The sequence below is a fragment of the Strix aluco genome, chromosome 3, assembly GCF_031877795.1.
Source record: "Strix aluco isolate bStrAlu1 chromosome 3, bStrAlu1.hap1, whole genome shotgun sequence".
NCBI classification, from domain to species: Eukaryota; Metazoa; Chordata; class Aves; order Strigiformes; family Strigidae; genus Strix; species Strix aluco.
Genome location: NC_133933.1, coordinates 72,286,172 through 72,310,986, shown reverse-complemented (window position 1 = coordinate 72,310,986; position 24,815 = coordinate 72,286,172). Strand labels below are relative to the sequence as shown.

The following is a 24,815-nucleotide window of genomic DNA, read 5'->3' as shown; positions in this document are numbered from 1 at the left end:
ATTTAAAACAAAATATGTGTTTCTCTTGCATCCCTTTTATAATCCAAGGCCTAATTTTTTGGTGACACAGGGCAACGGACTAGAAAGCCCTGTCCCACAACAGTTGCCCAGTTGTGCGCTTCAGAGTTTTCATTATGGTCCCAAGCTTGGGGGCCTCTGTGGCACTTAGTCATGTTTATGTTTGCTGTGTAATATCGACACCTGTCAGCTACAAGAAATATATTTCACATGAATCTTTATGCATTGGACACTTGTATTATGGAATTGATATTGGTGTGTATGAAATCATGTCATGTGAGAAATCTCAGAAGCAGAGTCCTTAGGAGCATCCAGGTATTGGAGTTTGGGGTACAATCTAAAAAGAAATAAAAGTGAAGTGAAACAAAAGCATGAAAAAGTGAACAATGTAAATATTAGCATGCTTTCCAAAAAAACATTCTGTTTTAAAAAATGTGTTATCTTTCATCTCTCAACTTGGTGATGTGACATCTCTCCATACATATTAGATCTCACGTCAAAGTAATGCTAGCTTTGTTGTGCAAGTATCTGTCAATACCCAGTCATTTCTCCCTTTTAATATCTGTCCATGGATACGTTTGCTCCTTACATACCTTTCCTAGGTCTATAGTATCATGATTATGTTTCAGAAATGACTGATTTATTGTAGGAAGTATATGTTAAATATACATCTTAATTTAATCAAACAGGTTTGGAATTTGTTTCTAGTGAGTTATTCACACTTCTCTAAACAAGACTGAAATCTGTTTTTCTTGAAAATCACCCTTATTTCCTCTGTCATTGTGAATGAAACAGCAGAACCAAATTACCGTGTTGTATACCAACATGGAATATCAATTAGAAACAACAAGAGTGTTATTCTTTCCCATGACAGAAGCAAAATTAGGCAATAAATGTAAGGATAATTTATACCTCCTGTCTTTTATTTTACTACATTTCTTTCCAGTTGTCTTGTACCAAAATTTATTTTTCTAGCTTACACAATAAAGACTAATTTATTTCTTTGAGAAACATTTTTGCTAGCTCTCCTTTCTTTTCTTGCAAGGAAGCTTCTCCCCTCCCCCTCCCTTTTATTTTTTCAGTCTAAGGAAAATGGCTGCAGCTGGAAGAAGATGGATCACAGTCTTCTGAAAATTTTCTCTGCAGTCTCTGAGATTCAAGAGGTGAAAATACCTTCTGATTTAAATTTCTGAATTAATTGTTTACTACTTCCAAATGGCAAAAAAGCTGTTTTGGCCCAAGTTTCTAATTGATGCTGTCATTTTACATATTTCACATAAATTAATCTGGGCGCTAGCATCTAGCTACACATTTACTGCTTTGGATGTTTGTGCCTTTCTTTTAATGAATCTTTGCCATTACTCTGATTTTTTCTAATTAGTTATTCCCACTTATTCTCATTTTCATCTAATTAAAATGCCATGCTAAAAATATAAGTGAAGATTCAGTTAATTTGTCTTATAAATGGATGCATAATTAATGAAAGATTGAAGAAAAGCCAACTCACACTGTGATTCTGGAACTTTTTTCTGCAGTTTGCTCTTTCCCTAGTGATATACAAACAAACAGCCAAAAGATTTCTGTGAATTTATAAGCAGGCTTAGGGTTGCATTTGGGTAACTATCTCTGAGACAAAATAGACATATTGTCTTAAAAATTTACGATCATCTTCCTACATTAGACAATTGTTTTCAACCCTGATGATCTCAGGAATATAGCTATCTATTTTGGTTTCACCATATTTTAAATATGTGTTTCAGTGAGTGAGGGTTTTGTATGGTCTGCCTCAAAGGAATGAATTCCATCAGTTATGAAAATAAGGCTGATGTCTTTTATGATAAGTGATGTTGAAGATGTGATGATGAAGACTATGTATCTGAAGGTGCTAAGTACTACAGATATCTAACTCCATGATCAGTTTAACTTTCACTTTCTGAGCTGAAGATAACAAAAATATGTCAGGTTATGGTACCATCTGAACTAACCTATGAGGTAAATACACTTCCATAATAACATTATGAAAATGAAACATATAGGTTAATTAAAATTTTCCTGGTTTGGGTCTGATGGAGGGGACGTTTGTTTGTTTGGGTTTTTTTAATCTACATATACTTTAACATTGGTCCTGCAAGCAAGCCTGCAACCCCTCCTCTGGAGCACTCTGATCTGAAAGTATACATCTGGGATAGCATCAGGTAACCATTACACATCTTGTGTGGAGGCTTGCTCCTAAATCAATATTTTTAACTTTCTGGTAGTTCATCTTCTTTTAATATTAGGAATTGGAACTCTGAAAATGTTGGATTTACACTTGTCTTTGTAGCTATTTATCTAGCCAGTTGTTCACCCAGACAGCCGCATGATAAAATGACAGTTTCATCTGGGAAAGAAAAACTGGATATGGTAAATATACCACCACAGCTATGAATCTGATATTTCCTAAAATAGGAGTTATTGGATTTCATTTGGAACATTATTCATTATCACTTTAATATTCATTATCAATTTAATTTTAAAAACATATTTTTTTGGTGCTACTGTATATGCCCAATTCAGCAGATTACTTCTGTTAAAAAAAAAAAAAAAAGTAAGTATTTTATTATGGCCATCCTTCATCAACAGGACCTATCAACACAATTTAAAGCCTGGATTGTCAGGATCTGCAACACAGATTACTCTTTCTGGTGAGGCAAGATCAGCAGATAACTGGGAAGGCTTTTGCAGGGGGGAGAACAGGATTAATAGATAACATGAGAATGATATTTTCCAAAGGAGAAATTTTAGGTCCAAGGATGTATGCAGGAGCCAGAATTTGAGCAGATAGCACCTCCTGCTAGGTCCATCACCCACCACAGTGTAACTTCCCCTCAGATGCATGATGCTCTTACCACAACATGTGTTGCTGCATTAGTGGTGGAGTCCACTCATGTGGCCATGGGCTTTGGCTGATGACCTTTACTCACAACCACACCTAAGAGAAGTGAAGCAGCAATTTAAAATCCCTTTTATAGCCCTGTCACAGGGTTTTGCTGGAGGACACTGGAGCCAGAGGCATCCTCCCTGCCAAATGTGAAAGGCCTGTGACAAAAAGAAATAGAAAGTCTGTTCAAAATGATAACTGCAGACAATAGCAATAGAGATTGGAAAGTAACCTAAATATATATTAACTGCTACAAGTTTATCCAGCTAAATACATGAAGAATACCTTTAGCTAGAGTGCAATCTTGTTTTCCTGGAATAGTTTGTAGTCAAGCAGCACTCACAAGCACTGGTGGAAGTGTCAGAGCATGAAAAAAGGGTGGCAGGTGACAGAGGGTCTCATCCAGACCAATATCCCATCTAGGTGAAAACTCATTCTTCTTCCTCTTTAGGACATTTGCCCTAAAAGAAAGTGGGTGAACCTTTCCTTTCAGTGCTGTTTTACATGACTGAAGTATAGTTATATCCCCACATTACCTGAAGGTTTTCTCACCTGCAAAGCTCTGCATCAGTTCTGAGTTCATTCCAGTGAGGGTACTGATGCCTCTTCCTCACTGGCTTGCCAGTTCCTTCCTCAGTGTGTCCGATCAGTACTAATGAACTTTATAGTTTTGATAGTTTTGGGGCTTAAACATGGGCTGTCATTTCTTGTTATAGTCACAGAATCACAGAATCTTCTAGGTTGGAAAAGACCTTGAAGATCACCTAGTCCAACCATTAACCTAACATTGACAGTTCCCAACTACACCATATCCCTCAGCGTTATGTCGACCCTACTCTTAAACACCTCCAGGGATGGGGACTCCACCACCTCCCTGGGCAGCCCATTCCAACCCCTAACAACCCATTCTGTAAAGAAATGCTTCCTAATATCCAGTCTAAACCTTCCCTGGTGCAACTTGAGGCCATTCCCTCTTGTCCTATTGCTTATTACTTGGTTAAAGAGACTCATCCCCAGCTCTCTGCAACCTCCTTTCAGGTAGCTGTAGAGGGCGATGAGGTCTCCCCTCAGCCTCCTCTTCTCCAGACTAAACAACCCCAGTTCCCTCAGCTGCTCCTCATAAGACCTGTGCTCCAGACCCTTCACCAGTTTCGTTGCCCTTCTTTGGACACGCTTGAGTAATTCAATGTCCTTTTTGTAGTGAGGGGCCCAAAACTGAACACAGTCATCGAGGTGAGGCCTCACCAGTGCCAAGTACAGGGGCAAGATCACTTCCCTGTCCCTGCTGGCCACGCTATTTCTGATACAAGCCAGGATACCATTGGCCTTCTTGGCCACCTGGGCACACTGCTGGCTCATGTTCAGCTGGTATCAATCAACACCCCCAGGTCTCTCTCTGACTGGCAGCTCTCCAGCCACTCCTCCCCAAGCCTGTAGCGCTGCTGGTGGTTGTTGTAGCCGAAAAGTCACTTCAGCTAATCTAATGAATGCTTATCAGCTTTTCTTGGAGCAAACTCTGCAGCCCAGCTGAAAACTACAGTGCTCTGTGTTAAACTTGACAGCAATTATATATCAGATCTGAATTTACCATCTATCACTATCTACAATCTTTTCCAGGACTTGCTTCTGTTACAATGTCTGTAAGAGCACAGCCATACTGAGTAACTGGTAGAATACTTATTAAGAGAGTGGTGAATAGAACAGTGATGTTGACATTACTAATAGTCTTTCTTAACCCTCCATGTATTTGAAATGCTGACATCCCTGAAGGGATGTTATGACTCAAGACCGGACACCTACACCACTCCAGTGCAACTGATGTCATGTGAATCCTCCCCTCTCACAGCTCAGGGCAGCAAACCAACAGGACTGGATTCCAAGCTGGAATTGCTGACATTACTAATAGTCTTCCTTAATCTTCCACTTGCTTAAAGTGCTGACATCCCTGAAGGAATGCTGTGACTCAAGACCCAACACCTACTGGAGTGCAACTGATGTCATGAATCCTCCCCTGTCCCCGCTCAGGGGAGCAAACCAACAGGGCTGGATTCCAAGCTGGAAAGGTCAGTGCAGAGGTTTCTCAAAAGAAAGGTGAAGTCTTAGAAAAGCTTCAGCAACTTATTTACCCACACACATAAGTGGGAAAATAGTGTAAGAGCTATAAAATTAATTATAATATTTTGCAGGAAGAATATTTTTATTATTTTGATTTAAAAATTATTCTTGACTCTTTAAAGATTAAGTGGGTTGTTGAGTCCTTTTGTTATCATAATAAGGCAAAAGGCTCAAACTTCAAAAAGTGAAGGAATTCAGCAGAGTCTGTCTAGTAGGCATATTCTTGGTTTATGTTATTCACTATTTAGTATAGAGCACAAATTATTTTTTTTATCAGCTTGCTTAAATTGATATAAGGCAAGCATTATGTCATTAACTTATCTTAATTCTTTATTATAAGTCTTTTGAGAAAGTATGTTTTTGCATCCAGACTAGTAATTCATATTTGCTTGCCTGCCCAGACTGGTGTTAATAGGGTTTGCCTTTCTAGATGGCAGAGCAGGAGGACAGATTTTCATGCACAATAAAGTTCCACACAAACATGGAACTGGTCAATTTACTACATGTAATCTGCCATGAGGATGTAAATATATGGTATCTCTGTGGAAAATGAGGATGTTTATTCACATCTCTTTACCTTAGGCACGCAATGTGAAATCACTCATGTAATATGAATGACTGGTATCTCTCACTAGGAGAATTCAAACTCTCCTCCTTGATTATAGAAAGGCAGAGAGAGTTTAGACTCCCAAATTGGACATTTCTTTCAGTGATGGTAAAAATAACCCCCACTGTTACTCCTTCATGTTCCCAGCTAGAATTTCTGCCCTAGTGTAATGATGATCTTTGTGCCTTTTGTTTCATAGAATCACAGATTTCCTCCATATATCTTGTCTCCTAGCTAACGCCTTTCACCATCTTTGTTTTTCAGGTAAGCCTTGCTGCTCATTACCTCAATTAGAGCTGAATATATATATATATATATATATATAAAAACAACACAGTTCTTGGCATTTATCCTCAGGATTATTTTATAGAATGTCTTCTTTTAAGAAAAAAAAGAATTACCTTTGAAAACATTTCTGAAATTATTATATAAAACCAGGTGAAAACAATATTTATTTTATTTAATATAAAAGTATTTTCTATGTCTAAAGCTAAACTTGTAATTTCAACTCCCTCTACAGTCAGTCAAGAGCAATACATCTCTCAGTGGTGTATTCTAAACGATTTACATTCTGGACATGCCCAATTCTCTATTTTAGCTATCGAGGGAATTTACATAGCTAAGTTAATGTTCAAATGTCCACAGTTAGGGTACATAAATCCCATCTATAAAAACTTAATGAAATAACAACCTGATTATTCGAAATGTCAGTGAGGCAGCATGATTAGGAAAAGTGTTCTCAGATCTGTACTAATCTCTGTTGAACATTGATTGTTTTTCAAAAACCTTTGGGTTTCTGTCTCAGTAGCGGAGCCAAAAATAAAAAGTTACCAGTGAAAAATTAAGCTATTTACCTGAAAGTCTCCTTAATTAATAGAGAAGATGGAAAATATTCTAACTGAACTGATATATTTCTTTTAAGTTTACTGTCTGAAGTTTGTAGGCAATTTTGACTTGCTCTTATCCAGTGTTTAAGGTACTTTAAACACACAAAACCCAACCAAAACTCACAGAATTACTTCAAAGAAAATGGGCATTTGCAAATTTTCTCATGCAAAAGAAAGACTACAGAGATAACAAATGATGTGGTTGTTTGCTGAGTGCTCTTTTGTAACCATTGTTTATCTGAGAAAAAGCAGCTGAAGGTTATAAAGTCCTAGAAGTAGGTGAGGTGAAGGTAGCTGGACAGTTTCCTTTCTGTTGGAGTGTAACTTAGTCAGAAACTGATTTAATCAGTGGAGGGGTGGCCTTTGTATTCCCTTTGCAGTCTACAAGACCATGGAGGTTTAGTAGTAGACTTTAGGTCTTTATGATGACCATTTCCACACAAGACAAACAAACATTAAAAATACAGCTAATCAGGTGCTGCAGGGCCTGCAACCAGGCTGATTTGGCTACTTCTAATGCTCCTACAACCTGAAGGCTGCAGACAGTTGTCCAAAGGCCAAAAGACAAAGGTGCCAATGGCAGCACCCTTCATATGTCACTGCTGCTCCTTGGTTGGCACCTGGAGCCCTCTTCAGAGCACCTCAACCCTAAGCTAACCCTGACTATGTCTGTTTGGGGGTGAGCTGTATTGCACAGCTGTTCCTTCTTTACCCAAAGGAACTAGGCAGGCAAAAGGAAGGTGACAGCTAGTAAGAAACACAGGGACAAAAAGGTTTATAGCATGATTGTACAATCAGTACTGTAGCACCTCAGCCCTTTGGGAGGGTGGATATACCTCATGGGCAGCACAGATTTGGACATTTTCTGGTCAGACTGATCCATCTTAAACATCTGGTGCTGCTCCCCATGGGGAGGACAGAGCATTACTCACAGCTTGCTAATCTGGCAACTCCACGTCAGGGTCACCGGAAAGAGGGAAGGGAGATGGAGACGTCTGTATCTGAGTCACCCTTTTTTGCCCAGCCCTTACCTTTCATGATAAAAGCCCTGCAGCCACAAACACCTGGGTCACAAACCTTCACAATGTGTCCCTACTTTGGCATACATGCTCTTCTTATAATGACTGTTACCCTGAGTCCAGCAACTGCCACAGCACAAAGTGAAGAAGATGCCACTGGAGAAGTTGTCTATCCCCCTCTGTGGGACCTTGCCCCTGAAAACCTACTGGATTTCCTAGTAAAGAACAACAAAATTATCATCAATGCTTGGAACTATCAAGAACGACTGGGAGTGTATAAGAACTTACTAAACTCTTCAGCCAAATATTTTACTGCCTTTGGATCCCAAAATTTTGGCAATATTCTATGGGGATTACCATTGCAGCATGGGTGGCAATTTCGTACAGGTATGAGTTATGTCCTTAAGCTGCTGGAACAACAAAGTGTTTACAGACCCACTTTGGGTCATCCTTTCCAAGGTTTCTGCCTTGCAAGCCCAGTATAGCCACAGACAGTGTAGATTTTAACATACTGAGCTAAACTGTGAATTTGAAAAAGAAATCCTTGCCTTGCTGAGCAATAGGTATGAAACTTTCTAATAGCAAAACAGGACTGGTCAGAATCCAGAAGATCTGTGGTATAGATGGGCAATATTTCAGTTATCTGAAAACCTTTGAAAAAATATTCCCAGTTACTTCAGTTTATAGGAGGTAGATTTCAGGGCCTGCACTCTGCAGTGTTGTTCTTAGATTGTTAACTAATAAGCTTTCTTTGGTTGTTAATGTTATGATATTCTGTTGGTGGTTTGAGTTTAATTTCTAATAGATAGTTGAAAGTCCCCCTCTCCATCTGAGAATTTGTTTTCATTTGCTATTTTTGATGAGTTTAGGAGTAATCTCATTATTTTCTAAATATGTATTTTTACAAAAATTAAAGTTTTTTCTATTTGTTGGGGGTGGGTTTGTTTGGTTTGGTTTGGTTTTTTAAATTATGTCCAAATTCTAATTCTGGTCGCTATCTGGGGTAGTCATTCTTGTTTGCTTGTTGGCCATGTCAGGGAAGCAGACAGAAACACGTGTGAAAAGTCCCTTGAGGCTCCCTTGAGGCTAAGGCTGCAATATCTTATCGAGGGCTTTATCAGAGAATGTGTTCTCCCACATGCTGCTTCACATGAAGCAGGCAGTGAAGCTTTCCATTCAAAGCCAGAGTTGACTTGTCTTGTTCTAGCAAACAGGAGAAGTGGAAAAAAGGGAGTAAGAGTAAGTGATGTTTTCAGGAACTTGTGCCTGGTGGTAACCAGACATAAGAAAATGCCCCTGTCTGCCTGGTCTTTTCTTTACTGGTTGTAATCTGTAGTTTCGTGAGGTGGTGAAGCTGTATGTTTGGAAGAAGACAGAGATGCTGCAGCTGGTGGCGAAGGAAAGCTGCGAGCATTTAGTCACACCTAGTGGAAAATTAACTGCTAAGCCAAAATAAAGAAAAGGAGGTAGAAGAAGCAAAATACAAGCAGGCAACTAGCTGGCAAACAGACAGCAGCAAGGAGAATTTGACTGGAGTTTAGGCAAGCATTTTTCTCTTTCCCTTCTTTATATAAAGGTAAAGAAAGAGAAGATGAAGAGGATGGTTGGTGCAGCAGGAGAGTTGACAGTGTGTGGCAGAGGCAAAGATGACTGTATGTGGAAGCTACACTTGGGTGGTGACCTGCTGGAAAAGATCTAGTTATGTAGTGTGGCCTCATCCACAAAGTGAAGATGTGTCTGGTTGCAATGACAGTTCCCAAATAGAGATGGGGGACATGGTAAGTGAGAGGAAGATTTGCACCTAGTTGCACAGACAGGTAAAGACCTACTGTCACCTTCCAAAGAGTCATAGGACTGGTCCTTAGACAAGGAGATATATTTTTTGAAATTACATGATCAGGTTAAAAAAATAGTAGAAGGAGAAATATCACATGGCTGGAAAGAGTTTTACAGTAAAAAAAGTGAGAAGTTGAGCGATAAATGGATAAGGGGTAAAGAAAGACATAATTTTGGTGCATACAGTAGTGAGGTTAGCAACTGAATAAACCTAATACAGATAGGCAGCTGGGCTAGATTAGTGAGGAATGACTGAAGCATTTGTATATTGACACAATAAGCCTGGGCAGATAAAAGCAGGATTTGAATTCATGATGCAAGACAGCAGAGCCTTGAAAATACTAGAAAAATTGTTGAATTAACAATTCGGTCTGGTCATGAAATTTAAGTTGCTGAGAAAATGTTTGTGTAGATATGGTCCTACATAAAGCATAAAGAGCAAGTGAAGCTGCTACTTAGTAAGAGTGGTACAAAGATTTGCAATAATCTACTCATGGGCATAAAATGAAATCAGTAATTTGCCTAAATTTACTTACAGTAGAGACAATGATGTTGAAACAGCATGGCTGATAGGAATGAGATTGTGGAAATAGAAATTGTCACTTGGGAGATGGAGCTAAACTGAGAATCCTACCTACAGACTGAGGAAACTAGATAGTTTCTACCCTCACTTGGAAGAACTGACATATAGAAGTACAAATTCAGAAAGATTCATGTGGTATTGTACATCCAAAGAGTGGAAAATGTTGTACCTACACTTAAGAAGAAGGAAAAATGGGATAAGGACAAAAAAATATTTATTTTTCTTACATTAGCAGTAGATGAGATGTTAGAATAAGTATAGAGGAAAAAATATTTAAAGACACGGATCTAAATAGGAAAAGAGATAAAGCACGGCTTACGTGAATTGAAGGTAGATTGTGTCAGACTAACTCGGTATCTTCTTTTATGATATAAGTGATGTTTTACCAAAGTCCAGAAATGTATTTCCTCCCTTTGTAAAATCAAAGCATAGAATGAAAGTTTTTAATGACAATTTACAAAATAAGGATGAAACAGGAAATTGCTAATCTGGTAAAGGAACAACTGAAGGAGAATTTAGTGACCAATGTTGCTAAGGGAAGTCTACAGCTAAATGGAGGATATGCTTAGAGTTCTTCAATTATCATTCTTGAGAACAACTGCATTTAGCTTTTTCATTATCAACCTTGCCGCGAAAAATAGCAGAGAAATCTTGCTGGTGAGGTTGCACATAGTTGCTAATGACATACAGCTGGGAGGCACTATCAGTACAGAGAAAGGCACAGACAGCTTCAGTAGACCTAAGACTGAAACAGCAATCATGTGAAGCACGGGGAAAAGGAGGGAGCAGAGACAACAAAACTGGAGTGTAGACCTGGAAGTGGGGTTAGTGCTTCCAGCTCCAAGTAATTTGTACGTATCTTATAATTATCATCAATACTGCCCGGGACTCTTCATTTTCCCAAAACACCTAGGCTAGCAATCTTTGGTAAATCTCACATACAATTCTTCAGCAACATTTTGTCTTATTTTTCTTCTCCTTTATCCTTCCCATTCATCCCCTTTGCACACCAGGGAACTACTGCTGCCTATTTCTGACACCCTGTGTAGAATCTTGGAAAAAAAAATCTTTCTGTAAATATTAAAAAATATCATTTTTCATCAAAAAAAAATCCCGTTGAACTACATTCCTCACCACTGCAAGTTCACGCTCTCATGCTCTGCTACTGAAAGATACCGGCTTGAGCAGCTAGCATGCCCCAAAGCATGAGCTCTGTCCAGTCAGCTAGAGAGAATAATTAGGATAATCTGTATGCACATGATTCATGATCATCTCTTCTTCTCGAGTAAAAAGTATCAGAAAACTTGGTTTGGTTTTTAAAGAATGTAATGAGGTTTAGTTCTAATCTGACAGAAATTACACTGTCGTTATTCACCTGACTTGTCAGAAAGTAAGTCCTCTGCAGGTCAGAGTTTGGGAGCTTCTGGAATAGCTCAAATCATTGGACCTGACCATGGTAATTTCATGTCACATGCTCAAAGCAGACTTCCTGGCTCACTACATGACTAATTACTGCATGATGTACATGTGCATTATGCTTTCAGAAATTAGGCTGTTTCTCCATGTCACGTGCTTAAAGTAAAATATGCCTTACATGCTGTCATGAATAATTGTGAAATGTCTTGCATGTTTGCTACAGCACAGATGCTTGAAAACCCTGCTAATCAGATACAACAACATTTACATGCTTAGCTTCACAGTAAGGCCGTGTTTGTATGTATCATTAAACTGGAAGGAATTCTGTATCACACAACCCAATTAGGTGAGACAATTACTAGCACATTTATTTGTGCTATTTTGCTCGTTAAGCAGCTCTCCTAAACTAGCAGCCCTGCATCTATTGGAAATGATGCAACAGCTATGCATGTGTTTATGTCCGTATGTGCATGTATATTTATATCTTCATAAAAATATCACTGCAATGTCCTACTTTCAGACAGTTCCATAAATTCTCAGAATACATTTACAGTGAGGAATAAATTGAATTGTAAAACACAATCAAATTACTATGCACTGCATGAAGTATTGACTGAGAAATTCAACTACTCTAGGAACGGTAGTTTATGAAGAAAAACAACAGTAATTGTTCTGCTTCTCTGAGCAAAATTCTGCATGCTTTACTCCTATATTTTTTTTCATCTCTGTGGGATTTCTTGTGGAAAAAAGATTGAGAAGTATTTGGTGTATTCTTTCATTTGATTCAGGCAGATTAGCAGATCCTTCCCATGTGACTTCCTGTGGTTATGAAGGTGAAGACCTCCTGTGCATATCTGTAAGAAGCTGGTGGTCCTGTAAGTATATGGTATTACACTGTTCTTCTCCAAAATGTGATTAGTGTCCTAGAAAGCAATTTAGAATCCTTTTTCCCCTTAGACTTCTATATTACAAAGTAATTTCAGTGTTACATAATTTTCCATCAAAAAGTTGCAGCAAGACATCTAAGTGTGAGTAAATGAAAGTTAATTGACTTTGATAACTTATTTGAGGGGGGAAAAAAATGCAAATTTTCAGCCTTAAAAATGTTTGATGGGTATCTGTATTTATAGACATTTGTAGAAATTACAGTTTTCAATTACTCCAGAGCAGAGTTGTTCAGTTTAGATGCTAGTACTTCAAACTAAAACAGTGTGAGAATGCCTTGTGTCACCTTGGTAATACAAATCTGACAGGATGTTTCTGCCTTCAGTTGCACCTCCACAACTTCACTGTGTCCAGTAGGCTACAGAGAATAAAATAAAGGGAGAATTTGTGCCCATAATATCCAAATAACTTCATTATCTTCACTACACTGACATTTATCCAGCTGGGTTTCAAGTATTCAGCTAAAACTTGGTTAATACTTTGACCTGATGTACATGAGCCACAAGACAATTTTTGTTCACTTTAATATTGGCTTTGGAGTTATAGCAGGTTGAAATTCCATTAAATTTTTTTCATTATTCTAGTAAGTAGCAACAAATTGAAGATACTGACAAAGAGAGAAGTGTAAAGATCTGAATTTCCACTGTCAATGCCCCTGACATTTTCAGTGCTTTCCTCAATATCTCTAAAAATACACATCCAGATAATTCAGTCTTTCCAAAAATGGAAACATCCGAAATTCTTGGATGCATTTGATAATTCAGGCCATTCATGTGTTGCCCCGTTGAACAGGAAGGATCAAGTTAATACATGGTTTCTCTTAGCCTGAGAGACACAAGAATTTAATTTGTAAAAATGTATATCATAGGTGTAACAGGAGAATGGGTCTATCCATTACACCTAAGTACATATGTATTGCAGGAAGCAGTGTCTTCTCAGTGATGGTGGTATCAGATTTGGAATCTCCTTTGCACTATGCAGCGCAGAGAAAAGGCAAAGTGACAAACTCTACTGCAGGATCAGCTGTGAGCTAACTCAGCCATATGTGCTGTTGGCATCACTCCTGATAGATGTGGCAGAGCACCTTATCCTCCTGTGGGACATAAGGGTAGGTCCACTGTCAGGATCTGAAAGAAATAATTGTGTGTGAGACAAGATCCTATAACCATGTTTTTACATAGAAAGGATAAAACATTATTTCCACTTCTGTCTAAGAGCTTTGCAGAAGAGGAAAGGAGAGAATCTGGAATGCCACATGCAACTCAAGGGTATACATTTATTGTTGCACAGGACAGCCCAGTGAATAAGATTTGTATCATCAATAGAAAAAGCACCCATACTACAATTCTCCCTATCTCAAGTTCAAGAACATGTGTTGCCTATTCCCCTCTGGTATTTTTACATCCAGTGTCTATATAGAAACAGTTTCCTCAAACAACAATGCATACCTGGATTTCTGCAGTGTTCATTTTACAAGACTGATTTTTTTCTAAGCCCATGAAAAAAATTAAATAACCATTAAATTTTCTAATTTGATTAATCAAAAAATATTTAATTAATTTGCCTACACAAATTGAATATATCCAAATAGAATCCCCCAAATGGTGATTTTGCTTCCATTTTTCAAAACCTGAATGAACATGTTATTTAAAAAGAAAAGATTCCCTTTATCTCTATTCTGAGTCAAAGTCAATATTTTTAGGTAGTTTTCTCTGAAACTGGAACTCTGACTCTTAGAAAGTTTATCTTCTATTTTTAAAGAAATGAAATTGACAGATAGGGTGGAAGGAAGAAAGACAAGACCAACCTATAGATTACAATCACTACTTATATCTGAAGGCAATAAAATGATGGAAATATTTTCTTTTTAAGGAGGTAAAAGGGCTTGTAAGTCCTCCAGTTTAAACATTCTTTCCCTTCTTAGGGATGGGAAAGTCTCATGTTCTTTTCCTTGTAGCACTTTTTCCCTTCATCAGTTCTGTCCCTTGCTCCCTCATCTTTCCTGATGTCCTGTCACAAGTACCCCTTCCCATCAGACCTGCTGGCAGGTTTTTAGCACACAGCTCTGTCCCTTCCTTGCCACATGAGTACTAGAGGCCCTTTGAATGAAGCTTCTGCCTGTGAGCAAGCAATTAAATGTATATATCTTCAAGTGAACAAAGGCATAAGCACAGAGTAAATTTAAAATGTAAATTTAAAGTAAAATCAAAGCTCACTGTGATACTCACTCCAACTTCAGTTTCCCATCTCTGTGGGTGGCTAGCACTAAATGCTCAGTGGGAAGGTGTCCCATGCAGTGACAAGCATCAAGGGTCAACGCATAGCCCTGTGCAAGCAGGGGACCTTCCTGGAATAGAAACCACCACCTTTACTTTCTCAGTGTTTGCATTCCTACTCTTCGCTTACTTCTAAACACTGCACATTTGCTTGATAACAATTTTGTTGCCTCCAAATATGTATAAACTCAGCTTTGATTTACCCTATTGTAGCAGGAACAAGAAAAAAGTCTTTCAGACTGCACAGAAATATCTTTTACTGTTCTGAGGATGTAAGTGGTTTCGGTGGCCTTCAGGGCAGCTCTCTCTGGCATGAGTAGTCATATGAAGCCAGGAATGATCTTAAACCAGACACTCACATTTAATGCACCCCAAGGTGTATGAGACACTCCCTGCTTAAGAACTTCAGCCCTTTTTGCCTAGAATAATATTCAGTATAGTCCTTTCCTGTACTGTTTTCTGCCCTACAAGCCACCAAAGCAGGTACAAATATGTAATATATACAAGCCCACTTAAAAGAATGTACGTACTTTCTAATGTGAAATCCAATTTTCAACACTTCTCATGAAAATAGTGAACAAGGAACAAGGTCCAGCTTAGCAATGACTCCCAGTGCGACACTGTCTTCTCATCAGGGGAGACTTTTCCTTTACTTTTCTGACTGCCCATACATTTCCTCCTGAATTCCCAGTCAGGCCCACATACAGGAGGTGGAACAATGGTTTCCCATGAGTAGGACAGGGGTGTGTGGTAGGTGGTCAGGTTTTGATGATTTTAGTCCTTGCTGCTGAGACTGTGTACAAAATACCTAGGCAGTGCTTGGCCCTGAGACCAAGCACGAGCAAATGACTTCTCAGCACAACGTGTCAGGACTACCCACCCAAGAGGGAGAACAGCTGGTCTCCAGGCTCTTCTTGACTGGAAGTTATTAAATTTTATTTCTACAAAGAGAACACAATTAAAAGGAGAATTTAAAATCCTCCTTTCAAATGAGGAATATCAAATAGCCCTATGGGCACTCACTCTCACTGGAGCTGAGGTTCAGCACAAGTGAGAACTGAACCTGGGTTTCCTACATGCTGGGTCTGACTGCTTCAATTTATGAATCAGACCAAAGGAAGCTGTCAACATAAAATAAACCAAAACAAACAAACAGAGGTAATTTCCAAAAAATCTTCAGTAAGTGAAATCTTTTTAAAAAGCAAAATTATTATTTTCCAGTAAAATATCAGCAGTGTTTGCCTTTTCCTTTCTTATATGCCTAGGATGCATAGAACAGGGTTTTTTAAAATTAAAACAATATTCATGGAGTACCCCTTAGTCTTTCTGTACTTAGCTCACAAGTAATATTTGAGAGACTTTTGATGTCCTGTCCATGACAACCTATAAAGATCTAAATTTTTTCAGCTCTTTGTACTTTTCTGCAAAGTATAGCACTATGCCAGCTCATGCAAGGGTATTAAAGGACAATATAAAAATGAATATTACAAATATTACAAATCATACCTAAATCAATGCAGATATCATCATCAGTGCATTTCAGTACATGTATCCCACTGCTGAACACAGCTGTATCAGTGACAATTTGAAATGATTGCATTTAGTATGAGAGAGTGTTCATTTCTCTATGTGGGAATTTTTCACTTGCTTGTGGTCCTCCTTTTTAATTACTGTTACAGGTATGAATTACTACCTGGCTGTCATACCCTTTCTGGGGGCAGTGGAGGCTGGCCTCTTTGGGCAGCTGCAGTACGAGATAGAAATATTGCCCCCAGAGGAGAGAAGAGCTGATTTCTGCTATAGTGTTGCCGACTGCTGGTCTCGGATTCCCAAGCTAATGGATGACTGGAAGGCCTATTTTGAAGTAAATAATTTTACTTTTTTTTTTTCATAGTTTGTAGGAAATAATACCAGAATATTACCTTTAAAAAGTATTACCTCTAAAAATAAAAAAAATATTATTACTGTTATTTGTAAGATTCAGAGATCTTGGCTTGCTTTCAATAACAGCTTGATGTAAAAGTAACAAGCAGGAAAAATGAAAAGCACAACATAGTGAGTCAGAGATAAGAAGGCCAGGATTTTTACAGGTTATGGATTTTTTCCTTCCTTTAAGATAATTCTCTATTTTCTAGCCTGTCCCAAGAGACTCTTTTGTTAAGTTATATTTGTATTCTTCCCATACGGCTTATGTTAGCAATGCAAAATAAACATGTGAAATAGAACATTACCCTTGAGAAATGGCCTTGCATTGGTTTTATAAGGTTCATTTATTCATTTAAACATCTAAAAAACTGAAAATGCTGAAACTTCATTCAGAAGGACACTTTTTTATGCAAGTAGATAGTCTCTTTCCTCCTCATTCAGCTGTTCCCTAATCCCAAAGATGACAATATTACTTACTTCTTAGATTATTTTTATAGATAAACTTCTATAATCAACATTTTTGTTGGTAGTCAAATCATAGAAGCATAGAATGGTTTGGGTTGGAAGGCACCTTAAAGATCATCTAGTTCCAACCTCCCTGCCATGGGAAGGGACACCTTCTTCCACTAGACCAGGCTGCTCAAAGCCTCATCCAACCTGGCCTTGAACACTTCCATGGAGGGGGCAGCCACAGCTTCTCTGGGCAACCTGTTCCAGTGTCTCACCACCCTCACAGCAAAGAATTTCTTCCTTATATCTAATCTAAATCTACCCTCTTTCAGTTTAAAACCTCATCCTAGTACTACACTCCCTGATAAAGAGTCCCTCCCCATCTTTCCTGTAAGCCCCCTTGAAGTACTGGAAGGCCACTCTAAGGTCTCTCCGGTGCCTTCTCTTCTCCAGGCTGAACAACCCCAACTCTCTCAGCCTGTCCTCATCAGGGAGGTGCTCCAGCCTCCTGATCATTTTCATGGCCTTCCTCTGGATCCGCTCGAGCAGGTCCATGTTTTTCTTATGTTAGGGGCCTCAGAACTGGACACATTACACCAGGTGGTGTCCCATGAGAGCAGACTAGAGGGGGAGAATCACCTCTCTTGACTTGCTGGCCACACTTCTCTTGATGCAGCCCAGGATATGGTTGGATTTCTGGGCTGCGAGCACACATTGCAGGCTTATACTGAGTTTTCCATCCACTAATACCCCCAAGTCCTTCTCCGCAGGGCTGCTCTCAATCCACACATCTCCCAGCCTGTATTTGTGCTTGGGATTGCCCTGACCCATGTGCAGGACCTTGCACTTGGCCTTGTTGAACTTCATGAGGTTTGACTGGGCCCACCTCTCAAGCCTGTTAAGGTCCCTCCCTTCCCTCCAGCATGTCGACTGCACCACACAGTTTGGTGTCGTTGCTGAGGGTGCACTCAATCCCACTGTCGATGTCTCCAACATGTTAAACAGCGCCGGTCTCAGCACTGACCCCTGAGGAATACCACTTGTCAGTGCTCTCCACTTGGACATCAGGCCGTTGACCACAATGTTTTGAGTGCGACCATCCAGCCAATTCCTTATGCACTGAGTGGTCCATCCATCAAATCCATGTCTCTCCAATTTAGAGATAAGGTTGTCATGTGGGACAGTGTCAAATGCTTTGCACAAATGCAGGGAGATGACATCAGTTGCTCTTCCCTTGTCCACCAGTACTGTAACCCTGTCTTAGAAGACCGCCAAATTTGTCAGGCACTATTTGCCCTTAGTGAAGCCATGCTGGCTGTCACCGATCACCTCCTTATTTTCCATGTCCCCTGGCATACTTTCCAGGAGGGTTCGCTCCATGATCTTGTTGGGCACAGAGATGAGACTGACTGGCCTGTAGTTCCCTGGGTGTTCTCTATTTCCCTTTTTAAAAATGGGGGTTATGTTTCCCCTTTTCCAGTCAGCGGGAACTTCATCAGACTGCCACAGTTTCTCAAATATGATGGATAGTGGCTGAGCCACTTCATCCACCAGTTCCTTCAGGACCCTTGGCTGCATCTCATCAGGTCCCATGGACTTCTGCACCTTTAAGTTCCTTAGATGGTCTTGAACCTGATCTTCTCCTACAGTGAGACAATCAAATAATTGATAATGATCAGAAAATATAAACCATAAGTCCCTCTTGGCAACTGTGGGTGAGGGTAGAGGTTTTAGGAGCAAGACTGCATTTGTTTTCTTAAGATTATTTTTCCTAAGCAGTATGTTTCAGAAGTTATTATAAAAGAGCTACTCCTCAGATAGCCATGATAATAACCATTAAGGATAATTTTCTTACTTTCTGAAAATCTTCAGAATGTTGTAGCTGAAAGAGTATAAACAGGTTTTCAGGGAATCCAATATTTCAGCACAGAAGTTTCCATGGCACTCAGATACTAAAGTCCACTGAATTATTGTAGCAGAATACCTAAATTATGTGGATAAAACCCTCGTTCTGTTGAAGTCAAAGAACTGCAACTCCTGTTAATTTCAGTGGGGATATGTATTCACTTTATACATCTATATTAATCATCTTTTTGTCCCTATATCAGACATTATAGTTACTTGCAAAGCAGCACATTCTAATTACTCAAAAGCTATTTCCCTTAGCTTACAAGCTTACTATTTTGTGAGGTATGTGCATAAGTCTAAAAAATCCATTGGGTTTAAACCTCCCCCCTGTTTCTCTGTCTTTTTTTCCTCCCTGTTGCTGCAGTATCTGTTATCTACAGAACACAAAGCTATGAACCCTGCAACCTCCTCCTTCAAACTGGATCATGCCCTTCACCTCATGTGGAGGGCACACGTCGCCTCCATTGCTTACGCGCTGCCCAAGTTCCAGGACAGGTATGGGGATGAGAGAGGTGGCCAAGGAGGATCTTCCCACCTGCATGCCTTTTTGGAAGGATAGTATCCCAACAAAGCCTGCATGAGCTTTCTTACTTTAGGCCTCTACTTTTTAGTCTCTGCTCTTCCTTCTGCTCTCTTGGAACATGGGATGACCAGAAAGAGATCACTGCCCAGGCTGCAATGGGTGGGCAAGCTGTGGGCTTAAAATGAGATGCTGATTCCTTTCTGGGAGCCAGCGCCTGAGTCAGGAGCTGTGTTTAGTCTGGGCAGAGGCAGTGATGACAGGAGAAATTAGGTGTGAAGTGCTGAAGGAAGTTTTAAGTCACTGGCAGAGACCACTCAGGTTTTTACACTGAACAAAACACATTTGGGATAAATGATTGACTAACATGTTCTACAGGGGATTTCAATTATCAGTTACACTTTTATTTTAATCTCTTTCAGTTTAAAATATCTCTCTGATCCAGAAGCAAATTTTGGTGAAGCCTGGGCTGATGCTGTAGATTTCATTGCAGCCACACACTTCTCTACAGATTTACTGACCACAAATAACTTCCAAGCTTTCCTGCCCCAGAGGATGCTCGTGGAAGGAGATGTCCTCCCATCCATTAGTGACTTCAGTCCACAGCAAAACAGAGTCCTGCTTTCAATGAGAGCGCTTCACAAAGCTAATCAATTAACAGGTAGGAGCCTGACCTACAATGTCTTATTCTCTTTTTCTATACCTTTCTCCATATGAGCACAGTGATTTTTGGTATAAAATAGTATAAACACTTCCTAGAGACTAATGGTAAAACAGTACAGCTAAAAATACAACCATAAGTAAACAACACACCAGAGATCAAATGCAGCGATGGGATAACACTGATGATATGCAGTGAGGATTTCACATGAGATGAATGCATTGTTTGTTGGAGCAGATGATCTTACTTTTTTCGCTCCAGTTTTCGCAGGAACTTTAAAAACACAGACAATAGTCTGTGTTTCACCAGTTAAACCTGGAACCATTAAAGCTGTAAATGAAGTTCCATGATTCTGCGAAGTTGTTAGATCAGTTGAGGTCATTACAAAAAAATGGGCAAATGATCATGAACAACAGTCTGTGTGTCCACAAGTATTCTAGTTTTGTTTTTTCGTTTTGTCTCAATCCTTGTTTTAACAGAGAATATCATCTGTCCCAGCAAAACTGTATTCTCAGACAATGCTGGCTTCATCACGTTCACTAAAATAAGTTGTGCATCACCATCCAGCGGTGACAGTCAGAATTACACTCTTCTGAGGTTCATTCGTAGATATTGCTGTGTTGGATGTTTTTATTTGTCCTTTGTGAAGGAACGTTACTTAGAATTTTTAAATGAAAATACAGTATTAAAAATACACTGAAAAACTAGTATCCAGAGCTATGGCATTTGTTTTGCGATCCTCTTCTCCTGTCCATAGATTTCAGTGAAAATTCTCTCACTAGTTGTATTTGTAGCTGAAAAAGATGTGTGATGAAGATATTCTGTGTTACAGAAGAGCATCCTCACATCACAGAGTGCTTCCCTCACACCTTCGACATAGCATTATTCCTCGAAGTCTGAATAAGAATCTTAACAGCTCTATCCCACGCCTGGTAGTCTATGCCATAGTTCAGGGTTTCTTGACCTACCTCCAGGAGGGGAGGGGACACAGCAAGGAAAAGCACAACCAGCAGGGCAGCAAGGAGGGAGTAGAGCACCAGGGCAACAGAGCAGATGAGGGCAGCCCTGGAGGGAGAAAGGAAAAGAGGTATGGATGCTGAACATGGTAGAGGGAAGGAAAGAGGGATGAAGAAGCTTCATGCAGTTGCAGCCATAATGAAGTCCATAGCTGAAATCCCTTGCTTTGCATGTGGGAGATTTCCCTGACTCTGCTTTGAAGGGATGGGTTTTGCATTCAGCTGAGAGTTAAATGCCAGCTAACTCAAACTGGTGACTGACTTGTTGATCAGAAAAGGAGCTTTAAACTAAGTTTGACTTGGGTCTGGATCCACAGCCTCAGTGGGGACCTGAAACACTAGATCTTATTGCTGCAAAACTCAGATGACAAAATGTGACATACTGTTTTTGTAGAGTCGAATCCCTCAAACTTTTAAATACATCCTGTGAGATGTAGATTCCTCTTCCGGTGCTGCAAACTTCAATAGCAGATAGAGGGTCTCAGTACCTCTTAGGACAGGATCCTGTCCAACTCAGCATGAGATTTGATTTCTTGATTCAGAGGTTGATTACTCTTTATTTACCTCTAGCTGCCTCTGCCAGTCCAGCAGGGACCTGTATTGAGAGAGTGCTGTGCTACCTCTAAAAATTCTCAACTCATGAACAGTCAGAAGCTTTACTTTTATGCTCTGCCCCTCACCAATATCCAAAGGCAGAACAGCAGATGCCTTGTTATTCGAGATCTTTCCTGCTGTCCTCACGTTTTGTGTGGTCCTCCTGTGGTCCACCTAGGCAAGAGGACCATTTGCTGCCTTCTCCTCTAAACTCCTCACCTTCCTTGTACAATACTGTGCAAAGTCAATTGTAAACTGTTGACAATTTAATACAAACGGATGTTTTGCAGGAGAATAAACTCCTCTTGGTTTTCTAGTAAATTTTTTTTACCCTAAAATTTCCTCTGTGGACCCTTTGTCCACCATAAAGATCATCAGTGAGAGGAGTGGGGAGCAGGCAATGACTATCCTGCAAACTGGTGCTAATGCTGGACTGGTCAGGCACACTTCCTAGAGAGCCACTGCTTATTGCCTGGATTAAAATATCAGGATCATTTTCTTCTTTAGCTTGAGGCCTCAGCTGGCAGAAGTGCAAATTCTTGGTTGCTTTAGAGTAAAAACAAAGATGTGTATAATTATAACTACCAGGCCACTGCTTCATAAGCCATGAAGCTATATGCAATTGCAGAACAAGACCTTAACATGTGTCTTAAATCATTTTGACTTGCAACCCTGGTGACAAGGGAACAAGCCCAGTTGTCTATCAGTACGAAGGATTCTGAGCTGAATGAATGGCCTGCATCTCCCTACACAGCTGTAGGCAATTATTACCCCATTGGCACACTCCAGCTTTGTCTACATTTCACTGTCCACAGGAGAGTGATGGGTGTTTGTTGCCAGATGTGTGCTTCATCTCTTGTGTGCCATGAGCTACATGGACTCCATGTTAATTTGACTATGTCATGTTGTGTTTCTTTCCAAGGAGGACTGCTGCTGAAACTCTGGCAAAAGGTAATGTCTACTGAAGCAGGAAGAAAAATGGGCCGAAAACTGATTGAATACTTGGCTTCCAGCAAGAAGTTTGACCCGGTGGAAATATATAATGATTTGAAAGGAGCGGATTTGACAGTGCCCCGTTTCTTGAGAAAAAGCAGTTCCAACATTGATTGATTTAATGTTTTAGCAGATATGGGTCTGGTAATCTGGCTTTGGTAATTTCTTACAGCAGGATTTCCTGAGTAGCCATGTGTGCATCTCTCTCATATTGAATCAATATTTTTATCCTTAATTTTCCTAATTATTTCATTTGTCTAACTCATTTCCGTATAAATAAAATGCCTCACAGAAAGTATTTTTTTTTTTTTAATTTTATAAATAATGTATCATTACTGGAGACAAAATTAAATAAAGGCAAATTATATTCTATTTCAGACTGTTTTTTCCCTATGTACAGGGATCCCACCAGATATTTAATTACTCGGGTCCTTGATGGTCTAGCAGATGATCATCCAAAACTTTTCTTTGAAGTTCTGATCCAAAACCAATGCCCCAACTCCTTCCCACCGAAGCTGTTATTTTGCAGACCAGCTGCAACCAAATTTGAAGCTTTCAGGCTTATCAGATTAAAAGCTTGAGTACAGATGGATTCCCTCAGAATGCTGCTTTGCAATGAGTAAGGACCTTATGTGGTACCGTGGAGTCAGTCCTGAGAAAAGTCCTGAAGCAAATGAGCTTATTCCATAGCAGCTCTTACATGACCAACAGAGATTTCTGTTATTTGATTCATTTCACTTACTTCAAGAAAACATTGATCTATCTACCGATTTATGTGATTACATAGTCTGCATAGCCACAGGTTGCTTTTCCATTCCCTCATGTCTAATGCTTCTTGTTGCAGTGTGTCATATGTCAGATTTGATTACTGAGGAAGAGATGAACTCACACTGTTCGCACTCCCACGCCTGGTGTGTTCAGACCCAAGTGCTGATCCAAGTCTCGGGATCAGAGGTTGTGGAGAAGTGGGACAGGTGTCCTGCAGGCAGACAGGGGTTAAAGTTTCTTAGGAAATCTGCTGACTTGGATCCTCAATCCTTATGAAAACTTCCCCTGGAAAACAAGCATGGCTAGATCTCCCTTTCCGTGGTGGAGAGCAGGGGATGGCCACTGCCTATCAGATTATAGCTTTCACTACAGCGTAGTTAAAAATAACACAAGCCTTAAACTCATAATCCAAAATGAGAGCAAGCAGCTTCGCTTTGCCACCATTTTAGGTCTGCCTCACAGACCTAGCACCTCAGTTGGTAACTCTGTCCCATATTCCTTGCTCAGGAGAAAGACATGTGCCACTCACTCTTCTGCTGGAGCACAGTTTCACTCTGTTGAGCTCACATACTACTTTTTGTATGTAGCTATTGCAGTGATAGCTTTTCTGACACATGTACAACAGTCAAAGGTTTTCCACAGGTGTTAGGGGTGAGTTTTGGACTTTTTCCCCAGCACCAGAGTGGCTGAAAGAAGCTCTCTCAGCCTTGGTGGCCACTGAGCCAGGACCCTTCCAGCAGGGACCCTCCAGCCAGCACTTTCCAAGGCGGGATCATGGTGCCAGGGAGTGGAGGCAGCCTGTGGCTGCAGCTGTGGCTGATGGGTATCCCTGCGGCTACAGCCTCCGTGGCTCTTTGTGGTGCTAGTCATGCTCCAGGCAGCAGGAGAAACATTAGCTTCTTGGGGGCCTCCACACCTCCTCAATTATTAGCTGGATACCAAGTAAATGAAGGAAAAGAAAGTCATTTGTGTCTTCCCATGCCACTTTCACTGCTTGAGTGGCTCTTTCTCCCCAAACTTGCATGATCCTTGCACTGCAAAGTAAGAAACAATTATCAATACATCGAGCAGTTAAACACTAGTCTGTCCTTTAATGTCCCTGGACAAAGGTTTTAATTATTCATTGTCATTTTATGGATAAACCCTTAATGTACCATCATTAGTTAATAGTTTTCAAAGGAAATACATTAATGAGGTCTAGGAAAATGTGGGAGTTTTTACCTTCATTACCTGGTTCATAGATTAGAGCAATTAGATTCCAACAGGCTTTACATATAATCTAATAGTAATTACCGCAGATGCCAGCTGCTAAAATATTAAGTTAATTGTGCTCCAGAAAAGTTTGGAAAAAAAATTT

General features: G+C 39.8%; 1 protein-coding gene across 2 annotated transcripts; it reads left to right on the top strand.

The window, feature by feature from the left end:
- Positions 1 to 1,120: 1,120 nt before the first annotated feature.
- C3H6orf58 (chromosome 3 C6orf58 homolog) lies at positions 1,121 to 23,060 on the top strand. 2 transcript variants are annotated; one of them, XM_074820731.1, is made up of 8 exons: positions 1,121 to 1,181; positions 4,873 to 5,001; positions 5,895 to 5,924; positions 12,190 to 12,276; positions 16,302 to 16,486; positions 19,271 to 19,401; positions 19,849 to 20,087; positions 22,620 to 23,060. In XM_074820731.1, exons 2-8 carry the CDS (start codon positions 4,938 to 4,940, stop codon positions 22,805 to 22,807), a joined length of 924 nt encoding a protein of 307 aa, XP_074676832.1. In that variant the 5' UTR covers positions 1,121 to 1,181; positions 4,873 to 4,937; the 3' UTR covers positions 22,808 to 23,060. The 2 variants fall into 2 exon arrangements, with proteins under 2 accessions (XP_074676832.1, XP_074676831.1); XM_074820730.1 differs by lacking the exons at positions 1,121 to 1,181; positions 4,873 to 5,001; positions 5,895 to 5,924 and adding an exon at positions 7,632 to 7,953.
- Positions 23,061 to 24,815: the final 1,755 nt, after the last annotated feature.

Excerpts from the sequence above, each read along its gene's own strand:
- C3H6orf58 (XM_074820730.1), top strand. The coding sequence starts at position 7,632 with ATGTGTCCCTACTTTGGCATACATGCTCTTCTTATAATGACTGTTACC. Across the intron at positions 7,954-12,189 it reads TGGGTGGCAATTTCGTACAG|GCAGATTAGCAGATCCTTCC; the intron begins GTATGAGTTATG and ends CATTTGATTCAG. Across the intron at positions 12,277-16,301 it reads TGTAAGAAGCTGGTGGTCCT|GTATGAATTACTACCTGGCT; the intron begins GTAAGTATATGG and ends TTACTGTTACAG.